Raw genomic sequence first — 17,670 nt, 5'->3', positions numbered from 1 at the left:
CAAAAAGTCTCAGGTTTACTCGGAAAGGGTTTTCTTCCCCAGTGCATTTCTAAGATAGAACTGGGATTTCTAGACTTAAAGTAACTGGAGCCTTCAGAGTCTTTAGCAATGACTGATTTAAAGTCACTGTTTTTATGACAGCATATGAAATGTACGCATACACGTTCTACTGTGTAGTAGTTGAACAGATTTTACTCTTGTGTATTAAGACACAAGCCAGACACTAGACACTGCTCATTTGACTCGTTGACACTCAGCTCCAGCTATATGGTCCTATTTAGGTTTACCTGGAAGTGCCAGGCTAGCCAAGGACTGACTCAGTACCATGAAGACCACGCTGCTGCCCAGGTCCTGTGCCCACAGCCCCGCCGCCAACGGGCCACAGCACAGCAGCATCAGCATCACCTGGGAGTGAGTCGGAGATGCAGAATCCCGGCTCTGCCACAGAACTGCATCAGCACCTCCATCTAACAAGCTCTCCAAGCAGTTCACATGCACATTCAGATCGAGAAGCCCCAAGGTACAGCCCCCCCAGACAGGGGTAAGCTTCAGGGGCACTGCTGACCTGTCTGGGGTGTTGCCCATCGACCCCACCCACTGTGTCACCAGGGTCTCATCTCCAGTTGTTAGCAGAGATCAACCTGGTTCAGAGATTGTTTATTACTAGGTTTCCTGCCTCAGTCCCAGGCCCCTGTGCTAGGGCAACCTCTGTACTATGACATCCTGTCACCTGTCACCTTGTGATATTCAAGTCCCATTTTCCCCAGTGAGATTGCATTAGGGGCTCTACACTGGGTTTTCCCTCAGATCACACCACGTTCCTTCCTCTTCTCTCAGATCGTTTCCAGGGAGGCCTCACAGGGCCTGCCCTTTCTAGCCAAGCTCCCAGGAGCTGCCAGGGCAGGTCTTCCCGGTAAACTCCAGGGTTTGGTCTCCATGCTGCTAGACCCATCTGGACCTCCTGGTCCAGCTGATAAACACGGAGAGAAGAGCCAGTTCACCAGCGGGCTCTCAGCTCGGAACTGGAAGCGAGAGGGGAAAGGAGAAGGCCTGGCTCCCTCCTGCGTGCCAGGAGAGGAAGTGTGTCTAAGTCAGTCCCTAGGGGAGGAAATGAAAGAGGAAGGGGGGGGCAGACCTGCTGCGTGCAGGCAGGAAGCGAGGGAGCTAAGAGAAGCCCAGTTCCTCTGTGGGGGACCTCATCTGACAAGCTGCCTTCTCTGGGTCCTACAGGGAGCAGCCAGAGCCAGCTGGCGGGCATGGGCACTGAATGAACGTTCAGAGGGGTGTGGAGGGGAACAAAAGCCTGGCCATCATATTACGAGAAGGTTGTGTATTTAACCAATTCCAGAACTGATCCCCAGACCGAGCATCATATTTGAGCCCTTGCAGTGCAGGGAAGGCCCTTTCCAACCTGCTCCAGGTGCTGCTCCTGTTACCGGAATCCCCAGTTGGGTTTGTGCGGCCTGTCACTGTGTCCAATTCAACAGAGGCGCGGTTGAATCATATAAGGGGTTTATTGAGAAGGCCAGCCAAGCAAGAAGACAGGGGGCTTACAAGTGGCCAAAACCTGTCTCACAGCATGGTGCCAGGGATGGGGTTAGAAAGGGGGATGGGGTGAGTGAAGGCTGGGAACAGAATGCAGCTACGTGCAGCCCCAGAGGTCCGCAGGCATCAGCTGTTGTTCTTGACCAATCCGGCGATGAACGACAAAACGGTATGTGAGTCTTGTGGTCAGCACATGCCTCTGACTGTTCTGTGCCTCTAGATTTATGACTGTTCTTATCGCCCTGAGTGTTTGCATCCAACCATAAGCCAGTCTGCTGAACTCAAAGGGTCTGGAAAGGGCAAACTTTTGACAGAATGGCAAACATCATACTATGAAATAAGAACAACTAGTTATACAATCAAACTATAAGTCATAGTATTCAGGCCATCGCACCCCATCACTCCCTCCCTATCAAGTCAAATAGCAACATCAGCAAACCTGAGATCTCTGCCACTTAGCTTGAAGTACAAGAGAGTTGGCAGGCAATACAACCCTTTATTCTACCCTCTTCTGTTTCACAAGGAGACATTTAAATTCTGGAAGGCAGAAAGCTCAAATTTATCCAGACTGTAACAGGGTAGCAAGAAGCCAGGAGAATTCCTGGACAAGAGCAATAGGGAAACTGAGACAAGATAATTAAACAAGGCCAAACAGTTTAGGCAGCGTGTAAATAGCAGGTCTTTATCTTCCCCAGCCAAGGAGGCTTGAGAACAATTGGTTAATGTCTCTCCTCCCTAACCAGAGAATACAGAGCTTAAATCACCCTGGGACTGCTAAGGCAGGAGGGAGGAAGGGGGAAAGAAAGAAGGGAGAGTTTTATCTCACCTGCTAAACAAAGAAGTCAGCGTCTTGGGGAAAGGGCGAGAGAAGGGGGAGTATTTATCCCGCTCACTAAACAGAGAAGCCAGCAGTCTCCAGGCCTGGCAAGATAAAGTCACCAGGTGTTTCTCCTAAATTTTGGGAAAGCCCTAACAAAGGAAAAGGGAGACCTTGAGAGTTAGTCTGTACCAAGGTATCTGGCAGAAGAATCTTGAAACCTGTAGACAGGAAAGTGTAAAACCCTTTTGTCGGGGGAGGGAGGCTGCAAGGGGTGTTTCGGAGGCGAGATCCCTCCTGTGAAGAAGGCCGCAGAGCCAATCCAGAGAACGATCCCCCCTTTATAGTGCACAGCGCTGGTTGCAGAGACCACAGCAGCAGTGCGCCAATGTCGCACGCTCAGTGGCATTCTCTGGATCATCATTACATAAGGCCACCATCATGCGCCCGCGCAGGATAGGTGGGGTCGTGGTCGGGACAGACCTACAAGCCCCTCCCTGATGTACACCGGGCACCTTTGAACCCCCGTAGGCTCAGTCCTTGGGCTGAGAGCCTGTCTGTGCTCCATAAGCCAGGTGTATTTTTGATAAATTTACTTGCCTTGCTTCTTTAATAAATTTACTTGTGTTTTTACTACTTTAATAAACTGGATTTATCACAATGCAATTCAATGTCACTCCTTTGAAGTCTTTTCTACAAGACTGACAAGAGCCAAGGAGGGGACAGCCCTCTCCCTCCGACTCAGGGGGCTGCCTGATAACACCTTTTCTGGATTTCAGGTGCCTATAACAAGACCAGTTAATGAGAAAGGCCAGGTAAATATTGAGAACTCAGACTACTTAAGAAATCAGTTTTAGAAACCCCAAACGATTGCAAAATTGAGAGAAGACCCTTTTCTCCAATAAATTACTTGTTTTGTTTTAATCAACTCCTTCAGGTCAGCTTCTCCATACTCACAAAGGATCCTATCATTATAAAATGTGTTATCTGTGTTCACTGTTTTCTTCTTAAAGTATCAGCACCGAAAGCTTGAGTGTGTTTTGTAACTTACTGAGCTCTTGTGTGGATCTTTGGCACTGGAATTACTGCACATTACTGAGAACCAAGTGCAAGTCAGAGGTTTCATAAACAAATGCAGGACTAGGTGCTTATCAGTAGTGATAAGCCTGATGACTCGCATGGCATCTGTGCCCTCGCTGGAGAGCAAACACTGGTGCCCCCTCCCAGCTTGCACGCGGATCTGTGTGCTCATGGTTCCCCAGCTCGACGCTGTTCACGCCCTTTCTGTTCCCTGTTCGGCCTCACCCATCACTTTCTAGACCCCCATCTTCTCCACGCCCAGCCCACTTCCCGTTTTCACAGAAAGGAAACAGCTTTGGTTCATATCCTCTTTTTGATTGAATGCGTGTGGAGGATGTACTGGCCTTTTGGGGGTTTTTTAAGTATGTTTTTATTGATTTCAGAGAGAGGAAGGCAGAGGGAGAGAAAGAGAGAGAAACATCAACAATGAGAGTCATTGATCAGCTGCCTCCTGCACACCCCCCACTGGGGATCAAGCTCACAAAACACACACACACACACACACACACACACACACACATGCATGCATGTGCCCTGATCGGGAATTGAACTGTGACCTCCAGGTTCATGGGGTTGACACTCAACCACTGAGTCACGAGGCCGGCCTGTACTGAACTTTTCTAATCTCTGTTTTGATATGAACGACACAGGAGTTATGTCTCCCAGAATTGTCTTGAAGTTAACTGAGGAAGCACATAGGAAAGAACCTGGTAGACGCTGGGAAAGCAGAGGTTACCTAAAAAACATTCATTTCCCTGCCTCCATCCCTCTGTTCCCACTCTCACCCCATCAAGGTCACTCCATTTCCTTAGCTCGCAGCATTACCCTCTTCCCACCCATTCTCACAGCCTCAGAGAGACAGGGAGTTTTATTTAGTGCTGTAGTGGTGGCTTTAGGAAGAAACTCACATATTCACAGGATGACCCTCTCTACTGCAGATCCCTTAACCTCACATCTCTACGCAGTCCTTGAACACTTACCCAGCCATGGGAATCTGGTCAGCAGAACAGGGGAGTCAGAATGAGGACCTGTAACATATAAAATACAAATGTCAACATAAGACACATTCAAACCTTTAGAGAATTTTTGTGAATTTATTTGAGCCAAACTGCTGACAAATGCTGGAAAACAAAATCTCATCAAACTGAGAAAATGCTCCAGAGGATGGCAGTTTTGCATCTTATTTTATACATTACAATCAAACGGAAGATGTGTGTGGGTTACATGAAATCCATTGGTGATAGATTAGAGAGGCAGGAGAAAGCAAAGCAGGGGAAATCTCTGGGATCGGATAAAAGGTAAAATGATAGACACAGGCTTCTTTTTCATAGGTGCATACAGGATAATTACTAGTCAACAATTAACTCAATAACAATAACAGTGAGATAATTTGTGATCTCTGCCCTGGTGCACTGGCTGTGCCCTCTGGGTTCTGGAAAAAGGGACGTTACCTTGACATTCCAATGGTTATGTTATCATAGATGCAAAAAGACAATAGACAGGCTCAGTTAAGGTAAAGGTTGACCTTTGTCAGGGAAGATACCAGCCTGGGACATGACTACCCACCACAAACTGCTTTTAGTTAAAAAGTTTTAATTTCAGACCATCCTATGTGGTTACTTTAGGTCTCTGAGTTCATAAGGTCACCATGCAGGCCTTTCCTGAGCTTGTCAGGTTTAATATGTGGCCCCTTTTCATCCACACTATATATAGTCAGAAGCAAATAAACTTGTACTCACCAATCACTCTGTATCTTTATATTTTTCTTTAGTTTCCCTTGCCTAAGGTGATATATCAGAAAAAAATATTGTTATGAGAAATGTCTGATACTTTACTGCCTATGATTTCTTCTAGGATTTTTATGGTTTTGAGTCTAACATTTCAGTCTTTAACCCGTGTTGAGATCATTCTTGTATGCGGTGTGAGAAGGTGGTCTAGTTTCATCTTTTGGATGTATCCATCCAATTTCCCCAGCACCATTTATGCATTCATTGGTTCATTTTTGTATGTGCCCTGACTGGAGATCGAACCCATAACCTTGGCTTATTGGGATGATGCGCTAACCAAGTGAGCTACTAATAAGGTGGTTTTTATCTGTCATTTTGTTTATGTGGTGTATCACATTTATTGATTTGCAGATATTGTACCAGCCTTGCATCCTTGCAGTAAATCACACTTGATTACGATGTATGATCTTTTCAATGTACTGCTGAATCCAATTTGCTAATATTTTGTTGAGGACTTTAGCATCTATATTTATCAGGGATATTGGCCTATAATTTTTTTTTCTTTGTAGTATCTTTATCTGGTTTTGGAATTAGGATAATGCTGGGCTTGTAAAATGACCTTGGGAGATTTCCCTTCTCTTGAATACTTTTTGGAATAATTTGAGAAGGTTAAATGTTAGTTCCTCTTGGAATTTTTCATAAAATTCACCTATGAAGTCATCTGGTGCAGGACTTTTGTTGGCTGGGAGTTTTTTGATTACTGCTTAAATGTCATTAGCTTTAATCTGTCTATTCAGATTTCCTGATTCTTCCTGAATCAGTTTTGAAAGATTGTATGTTTCTGGGAATTTATCCATTTCATCCAGATTGTCTAGTTTAGTGGCATATAGTTGTTCATATTTCTTTACAATCCTCTTTATTTCTCCGGTGTCAGTTGTCACCTCTCCTCTTTCACTTTCATTTCTGATTTTATTTATTTGGGTCCTCTCTGTCTTTGTGTGTGTGTGTGTGTGTGTGACTAGTTTGGAAGGGCAGGATTTTGGAACAACTCTGAGAAGGTAGCCCAGGTGAGGTGGCCTCAGTATTAAGGTTCTGGCGTTAGAGCTCTAGCTTGGGAATCAGTCTTCTGAAAACTGAAGGTGTGCTCCACGGAGACAAAGGTGATGCTGGCTTATGTAGAGGCTAATGCCCATCCCCCGTCCCTGACTGGTCCATTGCTTTGCAGTTGAGGACTCCACATCCTCACAATTTGTTTGGTCCAAATAGCACACCCCTGATTGGTCAGAACAGAGCAGCTCTGATTGGTCAGTAAAGATACAAGTGAGGATATAGCTGCAGTCTCAAGTTGGACAGGAGAGTCTCAGATCCATTGGCTGAATTTCAATCCAAGGGCTGCCTCACAATGCAGGAGCACAGTGCGCAGGCTGACAGCTCAGCCTGTGCGTTTCTCCCATGTGCAGTGTGCATTAGAGGCCTCTGCCACAGCAGCTGCTGGCGTCCAGTTTTAAACTTGGGCCCAACCAACCACAAGTAGTCCTTCTTGGCAGATATTTTCTTTCTCAGGTTCAAAACAGGGAAGCAGAGGTCATAACTACAGAACTACAAATTCATTACATTCTTTAGAATAAATATCACTATGTTAGCTTATCTGCATCTGTAGAAATTCCTTCCTTAGCTTGTTAACACCCATAGAAATGTCTTTCTTCTCTTCAGGTAGTTACCCCCCTTCCCTTTCTCACAAATACCCCTGACCTTCAGCTCTGAATAGATGCCCTAACTGAGTTTCTGCCTAAAACAGTGCTTCTGGAAGAGCTATTCTTTTGAATCGCAAATCAGCACTTGTTTCCTCTCACCTTGCTTTTTTTTTTTTCCAGTTAACATATCACATAAAAAATTCTTAAACTTACTGTCACCGGTATCTTTTCCCATCCTTCAACGTGTCTCCTAGAAAATAGAAAGTTACACATGGATTCGGTTACACCTCTACAGGGCAGTTCCTCTATAATGGCAAGTCCAAGGCTCACCCGCCCACTCACCACCTCTTACCTACAGACCCTAGACCCCCTGGCCTGGGAGAAGCCCAAGAAAGGTTTATTGAATAAATAAATAAATACATGAGTTGTGAACCAGAGAACCTGAACTTTTTACCAAAGAGAGGTTAATTACTTCACTTATGTTTCTCCCCAGTACGAGGTGCAGGTGGCGTCTTCCCCCGCCTTTGACATCGTGGCCTTGCTCTGGGATCCCTAGAATCCGACCAATTGCTCAGAGACCGCTTTGGAAATTGCTCAGTTTTTCGCTTTGGAAAGAAGGAATTAGAATTCAGGGGCCCAGAGGAGGGTGACTCCCTCCTTACGTGGAGACCAGGGTGAGCTGAGCTTCAGAGCACCCTGGGGGGGGGGGGGGGGCCAGGCCGACTTGGGCGACAGGCGGACACCGGGCCGAGGGGAGGGCTCCAGGGTGCGGAGGAGCTGGGGGGGACCCCAGCAGGAGGTCCCGAACTGGGGGGCGGGTAGCTGGCAACGGAGCCGGCGCGAGGGGCTCCAGGAGCCGCAGGGCCTCGGGGCCGGGCAGCGACAGGCGCGGGGAGGGGCCGGTCGGCGGAAACGGGGCGTGGACGTGACCTGGCGGAAAAGGAGGAGCCGGGGCGGGGCCGCCGGGGCGATAAAAGCCGGGCGGCGGGGCGGGGCGGGCATCCCGCCGCCGGAACCCGAGCGCCGCAGCCGCCGCGCCCCGGAGCTCCCGCGCGCACCATGGGCGCCGCCTCGCGCGCCCCGCTGCTCCTGCTGGCCGCCCTGGCCCTCGCCCTGGCCCTGGCCCTGGCCGCGGCCGCCAGCCCCGACAAGCCCCGCCTGGTGGGCGGCCTGGCGGAGGCGGACGTGAACGAGGAGGGCGTGCAGAAGGCGCTCAGCTTCGCGCTGAGCGAGTACAACAAGGCGAGCAACGACGCCTACCACAGCCGCGCCGTGCGCGTGGTGCGCGCCCGCAAGCAGGTGCGTGCGCGGGCCGGTGCGGGGCGCGGAGGGGGGCAGGGCGCGGAGGGGGAGGGGAGGGGACGGGAAAGGGGAGGGCTGGGTGCGGCCCGCGGGACGCCAGCGCCCCAGCCCCGCCCGCCCAGCTCTCGGGGCGCTCCCCCCGCCCCGGCTTCTCGGCCCTGCAGCTTCCCCGAGCTTACCCGGACGGGCCTTGAGCCCCAGGCCCTCGGAGTCAGTGCCCAGGCCTTCATTTCGGTCTTCAAGCACCAGCCCCGCAAGGACGGGCCTGGGGGTCACCGTAGCTCCCCACCAGGCTCGTGGGACTGGGCGGGCTCAGTGCGAGTTGGCCACGAAATGACCTACAGGCCAAGGAGAAACAGGCTGCCAACCTGGCTGCCCCCCCGGCTCTGCCACGGAATGATTTCTTAAACACTTTATGCGTTTTCACTTTCCACTTGGACCTAATGTCAGACTTACAGGGCACTTGCAGAAATAGCGCGCAGAATCCCTGTAATCCTTCCCCGGGTTGCTCAGACTGTTCAGACGTTGGCCCGGGCGCTGTAGCCACCTCCCCTCCCCTCCCTCCCCACGTGGGGAAGTGGGTACGCACTTGCACTGGTTTCTCCGAACCACCTGAGAGTGTCTGTCCTAAAAACAAGCGCTTTCTTCTGTCGTCACAGTACGATTCTGAACATCGGGAATCAACCCTGAGATAGTTACCAGATGCATAGACTGTGTCGCAGGTCTGTGGTTGTCCCACCGATGTCCTTTCTAGCCAAGGCTGCCCCAGGTCCTGCACTGCAGCCACTGGCCTGCAGCCTCCTTTGCCCCGCAGCAGCCTGCCTGTCTGTGTCATCACCTTGGCATTTGGGGCGGGTCCAGGATGTGTGTGCAGACTGGCACTCAGTTTACTCAGTTTGTGTCGCCCTGAGGTTTCCTCAGGACGAGATTTGGGTCATGAAGAAGAGGAATGTTCTCCGAGTGTCCTCTCAACAGGTGCCACGGAACCAATCCCATGCCCTCTGTGTGCAATGGTATTTGGGGCCCCAAGCACTCCAGACACCCTCCCTGAGGAGGGGCCCTCCCTGCTCCCCCGAGGGTACCAGCAAACACAGAGGAGTCCAGTCCATGCCCCGTGGTGTCCAGGCAGATGCCATGGCAGAGGGTCTTGCTGAAGGATCCAAACCTGCTGAGGGATCCTGGAGGACAGGCCCCTGGAGTGTTGCTTCCCTGCGTCGGTCACACCTGTGGAAGAGGCTCCGGGTTTTGAAGCCTCCTTCCCACCCATAGGTGGGCGCCCCACCGCCGAAAGCCAGAGGTAGTTAGGCGTATGCTGGGGTAGAGAGGACCACACCTGACCCTGACCCTGACCCTGACCCTTCCTCTGCCAGCCCGCCCTGAGATTCTGGCCACATAGGAGAGCAGTCATGAGAGTCCAGAAGGGGAATGGCAGGAAAGTCCCCTGGGCCTTGAGCTTGTCCTGGAAGGAGGGCTGGAGTTTCCACCAGCTGGTCTGCTTCCCATTGAAGAGCAGGACATAGCCACACAGCAACCAAGCGTGGCGCTTGCTGCCTGCCAGTGTTCAAAGCCTGTTTTCACCTCTTGAAACTGCACATGATGGGTCAGGATCAGACCCATTTCTCCTGCGGCTGGCATTGTCCCCTTTGGGTGGGACGTGCACTCCTTGCTCACCACGTCCCCACCAGCCTGCTCCTCTCCAGTGTGACACTAGCTTGGTGTCATACTCATGGGCTCATGTGGAAAACTGACACCAGAGGGATCATAGGACTGGTCGGGGCCCCTCATCTCAAGGTTCTCTGAGTTCTCAGGAGGTGTGCCTGGGGGAGGTGGGTGACACCCCTTAGAAGTGTTCTGGTCACAAATAACTCTAAAAAGGCAAGCATTCCAGGAGCACCTTTTATTGGCCTCAGGCACGTGTGTGTGTGCAAGCGCGCACATGTGCATGCATCTCCTTTCCTACTGCCCAGTGAGGGCATGAGTAAGCCTGGTTACCTGGAGGAGAGCCTCGATGGGCTGGACATTACTAACTGGACTGTAGCTTCAAGATCATTATCACGTGAGTCTTCTTGAGACAGAACCAGCCTTGGCCCCAACAGAGCTGTCATTTTGTCTTAGCCCCTGCCCGGGGTCCTGGCGCTGTCACCGTTGATTTGTTGACACCCTGCCTGGCTCCCCAGAGCTGCACCTTCAGCTCCTGGCACAATTTTGGTGTCTGGCTCCACCTTCCATTTTCCTGCCTCTCTTGCCGCCAGGCTGTGTGACTCAGCTTGTCAGAGCTTCTCTGTAAACAAGTTACTGGAAGGACTTGGGGCACATCAAGTTGGGCAGCCATCAGGAATGGCTGGGTGCTGACTCTGGCAACCCATGGATGCTGGCCCATTGCAGTAATAGGAAGGTAACTTCCTGCGTGACATGGGCAGGTGTTGAAAACCAATCTTACTCTTTATATGCACAGGTCGTGGCTGGGTTGAACTACTTCTTGGATGTGGAAATCGGCCGAACCACATGTACCAAGTCCCAGCCCAACTTGGCCAGCTGTCCTTTCCATGCCCAGCCGCACCTGAGAAAGGTATGTACCTGGTGTGGGCCAGGGGCCAGGCATGCAGGGCAAAGGAGTGGGGCTGTGCCATGGGGGAGTGTCAGGAGTGAGTGCTGTGGCATGGTGGGGGTGGGTGCAGGTGTTAGAGTGCGTGTAGGGGAAAGGGTGCCTATTTGTGTGGGCAGGTTCCTAATTTGAATTTATAAGGGCATTTGAGCTGGGACATGTGTGCACCATGTGCTTTGGGGATTGTTGCCTGCTGACCAGAGGAGGCAGCTGGGGGGCATTAGGGCCCTTTAATCCCAGCCTCAGCCGTTGGAACAGATTAGAGGGAATTAGAAGCCTGGAAGGGAGGAACCCTCCTGTGCTGCCCTCCCTGAACACCAGACTCTCCCCTGGGCTTGCCTGGCTATTGGGATGTCTCACCCCCTGGGGTGACCTCCACCCTCTTGTTACGTCCCCAAACACACTGTGTCTTTCAGGAGGGTTTCCTGGGTCCTTCCCTCTGGACCTGTCTTGGTGCTGGTGGAAGGAACTTGGCTTCATACCCTGTACCCTCTGGGGCTTTGTGGCCTTGCCTGGGTGGCTCCTGAAAGGGCCATGCTGGGGGTACAACAGTGTGGATTCCTGCAGGGACCGGGGACATAAAGCCATCTCCTGGACTTGAGTGACGGGAGTGGTTACCAGGAGGCCACTGCTGAGTCCTGCATAGTCTTTTGGGGCTCCGCAGGGTAGAGGGCTGAGAGTTCCACAAACAACCATAGCTCCTCACCTGCGCTTCTGAGATCTCGTGCTGGGCCATTTCCTCTTTTACCGTAACCCCAACTGACCATCTCTCTTGTTTCCCTTTTGCAGAATGCACTCTGCTCTTTCCAGATATACACTGTCCCCTGGTTGGGCAAGACCTCCATGGTGAAGTCCAGCTGCCAGGACACATAGAGGACATGGGACGGGCTGGGCCATGCAGACTGCCTCTCACTTGCACTTCCTCCCACCCTGGTGGAGTCCCCTCAGTGTTCAGGCCCAGGAGACAAGTAGAGGGCTTCTTGAGCATTGTTTGAACAGCTAAGTGGCTCTACCTTGTTTCTTTCTAGATGCACCTGTCCCTGGTACACCCTTGCTCCTACTTTACTCAATAAAAAATAACACCAGCCTCTCCCGGAGTTGTTCACTGTCTCGGGGATGTGCCTGAGGGTTTAGACAGTGACTTTATGAAGAGCTCCTGTCCTGCTGGCTCGAGGGCAGACGAGAGGGTGAGAGCTGACACATACTACCGTAGTGGGCATGTTAGGGGAATATGCTGCCCCTTTTTGGATGACTGAGGCAAGGAGGGGGACTGGGAACCCAGGTTTTTGGCTGTGGTGGCCCCTGATAATCTATACAAAAGAGGAAGGAACCTACGCTGCTGGCTCTGGAAATAATTTGGTTGGAAAATCTAAAGACACGTGCCACAAGTTACTCCCCAAATGACTCCATGGGTTTTCCAGGGGTTGTCTTTTCCTTCCACCCTGTTCCTCATTTGAGCACCCTGTGATGGGGCACCCCTTAAGGAGAAGGCCTCCCCCACCCTGTTCAATTCTCTTGCCCCTGATTTCCCAACTGGCGTCACTCTATTGGGTCTGACCCCTTCTCTTTGAATTCAGAAGGGTGCAAAAACGTTGAGAACCATTATTGCATTTTTGTCAAAATAACGTCTTCACTTGGTAGGAAGTACAGATGAGCTAAGATGAAAAGCAATAGTGTCCTTGTCCTCAGGGGCACGTTGCTGTGTTCCAGTTGGTTTAGTGTCTTCCCTTATGACTCATCCGGGTTATAGACGTACGCCACTCTAACTATATTTGTCAGTATTGAAGAATATCTGTCTGATCTTTGATATGAAAGATGATTTTGATCCACACAGGCGTAACCCCACTTCCAGCGTTTGATATTTATATTTTAATACTGTTAGATATTATCTTTTACCTTGAACCCCTGTGTATGGACGTGGCAGAAACAGATTCCAAATCTGATTCCTTAGCCTGAATTCACATGGTTTGCGGTGAGGCTGGGGAAAAAAAAACAGTTAGTTTAGCCAAAAACAGCTGACGTATGTGGAAAAATAAAGAAGGGAGTGTTACTCTGCAATGAGTTTACTGTTTGGTGTTGCCAAAATAAGTGCCAGTGCTGGACACTTGTGGTTGATCTCCAAGGAACTCTTATTGAGGAAGTGGAAATTTGGCCAGCAACAGAAAGTTCTGTGGGAGACCCAAAAAGAACTCTGAATGAAATAATGTGCATTTGAATAGAGTCTATATCTTATCTCTAATATTAAGGCCTGGGCCAAAGCAAAAAACACGTAGCTAATAAAAATACAGGGGCACTGGAGGGCCTATTTCATAAGTGAGAATGTTTCCTAACTAGACATTCTTTTCAAAGTTGCCACTAAGACCCTATTACTCCACAGTTGTTTACTCATCAAATCTATTACATAATGAAATAGCATTTAAAATATTACTATAAATTTTCCATCTTAACATATTAGCACAACTGGAAAATCAGAGATGTGGATGTTTCACTTGTGATAAAAAGAAATATTAAATAGCAAAACGTGTAACTGTGCCGGATTGTTTTCATGCATGGGAAAGAAAAGCCAGGGACTCGCTATTACCAGATTGCCCTCCATTGAGGATTCAGCGCGGCTCTTCATGTTTCAGCCTTATCTTGCTCATTCTTTGTTCATTGAAAAGTGTCAAAAATTTAAAAAGAGGCCCTGGCCAGTGTTGCTCAGTGGTTAGCGCGTCGGCCTGCACACCGAAGGGTCTCGGGTTTGATTCCCTGTCAAGGGCTCACTCCCTGCCTCCGACGGGGGCAAGTGCGGGAGGCAAGCAGCGGATGTGTCTCTCTCCCACTTTGGTCCCTCTCTCTCCCTCTCTCTCTCCCCCCTTCCCCCTCCCTCGCCCCCCTTCCACTCTCCCTGAAAAAGCAATGGCAAAAATAGCCTCATATGATGATTAACAAAGAGGAGGCAGAAGAAGAAAGCAGCCCTTGTCCACACCTCCATAATGGATTGCTAAGGAAGGCAAAAGACACATTTGTCAAGTTGGCCAAGTTTAAAGAGGCCCTTTTGAAAGGAGCAGTGGCAAACATTGCCAAACCTGTCAAAAAAACTAGAACACCATGTGCAATGTGAATTAAGTGTCCAAGACGGGACAACCCCAAATAGCCTCCACTTTGACAGGGCTCCTGTGACAAAGGGCCAGTGTGGATGAAAAGGACTGGCTGGCAGGAGAGTTGGGGCCTCGGTGGACTGCACCCATTGCTATGCCTGTCTCATGCGACAGAACCGAGGCTGTTGGCACTTCAGCGTGGGGCTGAGGGCCGCTGGTAGTTCACTAGCAGCTAGTGGTGCCGTGAGAGGTCCTACAGCTCCGCTGCACACACGCCCTCATGCGGACTTGCCACGGGACCATGCCGTAGGAGAGGGAAAGGGGGTGTGAAAGGCTGGGTGCGGTGCCCGGGTTTCACAGCTGCAAGGTGAGAGTTCAAGGACCTGAACTCAAGCTTCTCAATACTTTGAATTTGAAGCTCAGGAGAGTGAGTTGGGTTGTCGGCACCTTCCTTTTCTCTTTTTAATTTTTCTTTATTGATTTCATAGAGAGAGAGTGAGAAACTGATTTGTTGCTCCACTTATTTATGCCTTTTGGTAGCTTATTGTATGTGCCCTGACCAGGGATCGAACCCGCAAACTTGGTGTATTGGGACGATGCTCTAACCAACTGAGCTACCCAGCCAGGGCTGTCGGCACCTTCCCGATGGAAAACCATCATATTCGATTCTCCAGAATGAGCTTCCCGGAGCTCTGGTCGCACCCTCGGGAGCAGCGGGCCGCCCTGGGACGAGGCACGCGGGTGGGCGCTGCCCGCCGGCCTGGGGGCTGGGGGCTGGGGGCTGGGGGCTGGGAAGGGCCCGTGGCCACGCAGCGGGCGGGGCCGTGAGGAGAGAGCGCCCTGCGGCCTTCCTCCTGCGCGCGTTCCAGCAGGTCCTGCCTGGGGCCTTACATATTTTGCGGTCACGCTGATGTTTTATTTTTCCTTTTGCCATTTTTAGATTCTGTTGTGGCTCTTCCTTTTCCGTTTAAGTCTGCTGGAGGTTTAAATGGGATCCTTAAAGGATCAAACCTCCAATCTCCTGAAGACTGAGGGAGGAGGAACGATCCGGGTGGAAAACGGAGGGGCTGTGTCCTGGACACGGGGGATGGCTTCTGCTCACTGCCCCGCACCTTCAGCTCCCCTTCTGCTCACTGCCCTGCACCTTCAGCTCCCCTTCTGCTCACTGCCCCGCACCTTCAGCTCCCCTTCTGCTCACTGCCCCGCACCTTCAGCTCCCCTTCTGCTCACTGCCCTGCACCTTCAGCTCCCGAGAGGAGGGCTGGTGGTTTCAGCCTGGCCCTGGCTGGCTCCTGACTGTTGAAAGGAATACTTCCATAAGCACAGGCTTTCATTTCTAGGCAATCATTCCAGGGAGCAGTTACCAAGACCTTCCTATGCTCCCCATATGGGTGCCCTGTGCCCACAAAACAAACACGGGCACAAGAGTCCTGTCTCCCCTCAGAGACAGACAGGTCAACAAGTGCCCATGGCTCCTCTTCATGAGACAGAGTTCTTTCCAAGAAAGTCAGGACAGAAAAGAGTTAACACAGTGCCTGGGCAGTGAAAGATGAATCGGAGACCTGGAGAAGGGGCATCTCAGATCCCAGATGATGGGTGCAGGGGTGGCCAGCTTCGGACTCCCCGCCAGGCCCCCCACACCTTCTGGGTTTACCAGGGCCTCCTGATGTCTGTGCCCATGTCTTTCGTGTTCTGACAGCGTAGGGCCCACATTCACTCTTCTTCCCCTGGCTTGTGTCTTTATAATATGCCAGCAGCTCTCAGTCTGGGAAAGGGGACCATCCCAGACAACTAGGAACCCGGCAAGAGTGTAGACACACTTGTAAGGACCAGCTGTGTCCACATAGCCATGATCCCCATCCTCTCCTTGGCTGCACAGTGAGGACAGATGCAGTGCAAAGAGGTCTACGCCAGCCCTCGTGTGAACATCCCCTTGGAATACTCATGGGCTCCAGGGGAGGGAGCATGTTGAGGTTTGCAGGACAGATCTGTGTTGTTCAGATCCCTTCAGTGACAGAGTGGGAGTGGCCTCTGTGTTCATTTTGTGGACACTGTCGAGACACTTGCAACCTATCCAGGTATGTCAGGGCTCTCCTTCACACAGGTATCCATCCACAGCCTGTTCCCCCCAAAACCCACAAAAATGTTCCTAAGATTGTTGACACCCATTCCAGCCCCAAACATGCACAATCCTTCTCAGGCTAAGAAACCATATTGCTTGTGCTTCATTTGCAGTTTTATTAAAGTCACCCAAGAAAGATATAATCTCTTTTGGTTTGCTTTCATTAAACCACTGTATTGGAGTATGATTAACATACAAAATCTGCAGCATCCAATGTCTACAACCAAAACAGTTGGGAAATTCGTCTACACCATGAAATCATCACCCCAACCAAGGCCATACATTTATTGCCTACAAAAGTGTCCTCCGACATCCATAACTCTAGTTAATTCAATTTTTTCTTTTTGTGGTAAGAGCACTGTCTACCCTCTAGCACAAGTGCACAATACGGTATTTTTAGCTGTAGGCTCCATGTTGTACAGCAGCTCTTCCAAAACTATTCATCCTGCATAACTTTTTGTGCTTTTACCAACATCTTTTCATCTCACCTCCCCCAGCCCTGGTAACCACCACTCTGCTTTCTTCTTCTGTGACCTTAACTATTTTGGATTCCTCATAAAAGTGGAGTCATGCAGCATTTGTCCTGTGTCTGGCTTATGTCATTTACCATATTGTCCTCCAGGCCCATACTTATTGGGGCAAATCTCCTTCTTTTATATGATTCAGTAATTTTGCGTAAGATACGACCTGTTTGGGTGGAGTTCTGACACCTGGCTGCTTTTCACATGTGATCATATCAAATTGCTTATCCGTGGCCAATGACACATCCCAACCTGCTGTTGTCCTACCAGGACTGAGTTGTCTGGTGGGGGACAGTGTAACTGTGAGCCTGGAACCTTGTCTGGAAAGACAGGCGTGCTTGTCTGGTCGGGAACAGGAAGAGCAGGCCCCTGGGGAGAGCACTAGCTGTGAGCACACAGCAGGCTCTGCTGAATGTGGGAAACCTGAGGATGGGGAGGACTGGGACAGATTTAAGAGCTTCTGCTTATGAGGAAGGACACCAGCTCCCACGACCTCTGAAGAAGACAGGCTGTCAGATTCAAAGCAGACTTCTCTCCTTCCAGAAGCACCATCTGGTCACTGATACCTGGGGTCTGTAAACCACTTTTCTTTATCACCAGGCATGAAGTTTTGACCCTTTCCCTGGTGCAGTGTGGCCCCAGAAACCCTTCTCAAGCACCCACCCTATGCCCTTACAGTTGAATCACTTCTCCATGTGATTGGCTGCATCCAAGCCAAGGGACTCACTCTAACTGCGCTACTCAAAGTGTGGTCCAGAGACCAAGGACATCTCAATCCCCTGGTTTCTGGTTAAAAAGCAAACTCTCTAGGCCTTTCCAGACCTACTGGGTCCGAATCCTGGGGTAGAGACAAGCCCAGGGACCTGGGTATGCACAGGCCTTCAGGAGATCATGGTACCCTTCGGAGTTCACAAGAAGATGCACACAGATGCTGGAGGCCTATTTCATGGCACAGAGCTGAAGCTTGTCTGCAGAGAGAATGTTATTTAATTGTCCCAGAGCTGCATTTGCTGTTCCAGCTGGAGACAGTGACTGTCCCTTCTCTAGATACTGCACACAGCAAATTGTGCCCTCTGAGCTGTGACAACTGTGGCCACGAGAGGGCACCAATGGTCACCGAATGGCTCACGGATCCGTGGAGCTCCTTCAGCTCACTCTTGTCTCTTTCTGTTTCTCT

At 50.6% G+C, this 17,670-nt stretch overlaps 1 protein-coding gene and 1 long non-coding RNA gene across 3 annotated transcripts; one reads left to right on the top strand and one right to left on the bottom strand.

Annotated features, from left to right (window-relative positions):
- Nucleotides 1–1,509: 1,509 nt before the first annotated feature.
- On the bottom strand, nt 1,510–7,168 carry LOC107536291 (uncharacterized). Of its 2 annotated transcripts, none has more exons than XR_001603113.2 (5): nt 7,077–7,168; nt 5,182–5,223; nt 4,351–4,470; nt 2,372–2,514; nt 1,510–1,820 (listed from the first exon to the last, which is right to left on the bottom strand). It is a non-coding gene; the product is annotated as an uncharacterized LOC107536291 (long non-coding RNA). The 2 variants fall into 2 exon arrangements; XR_001603112.2 differs by having other exon boundaries at nt 1,510–1,817.
- Nucleotides 7,169–7,894: 726 nt separating this feature from the next.
- Nucleotides 7,895–11,860, top strand: LOC148092735 (cystatin-C-like). The gene is made up of 3 exons (XM_087818596.1): nt 7,895–8,162; nt 10,621–10,734; nt 11,560–11,860. The coding sequence occupies exons 1-3, from the start codon at nt 7,923–7,925 to the stop codon at nt 11,641–11,643; spliced, it is 438 nt and encodes a 145-aa protein (XP_087674722.1). The 5' UTR covers nt 7,895–7,922; the 3' UTR covers nt 11,644–11,860.
- The last annotated feature ends 5,810 nt before the right edge of the window (nt 11,861–17,670 follow it).

Source organism: Miniopterus natalensis, chromosome 7 (assembly GCF_054644295.1).
Source record: "Miniopterus natalensis isolate mMinNat1 chromosome 7, mMinNat1.hap1, whole genome shotgun sequence".
In the NCBI taxonomy this organism is placed as follows: Eukaryota; Metazoa; Chordata; class Mammalia; order Chiroptera; family Miniopteridae; genus Miniopterus; species Miniopterus natalensis.
The sequence above is the reverse complement of the archived record's forward strand: the minus strand, read 5'-3'. Positions and strand labels throughout refer to the sequence as shown.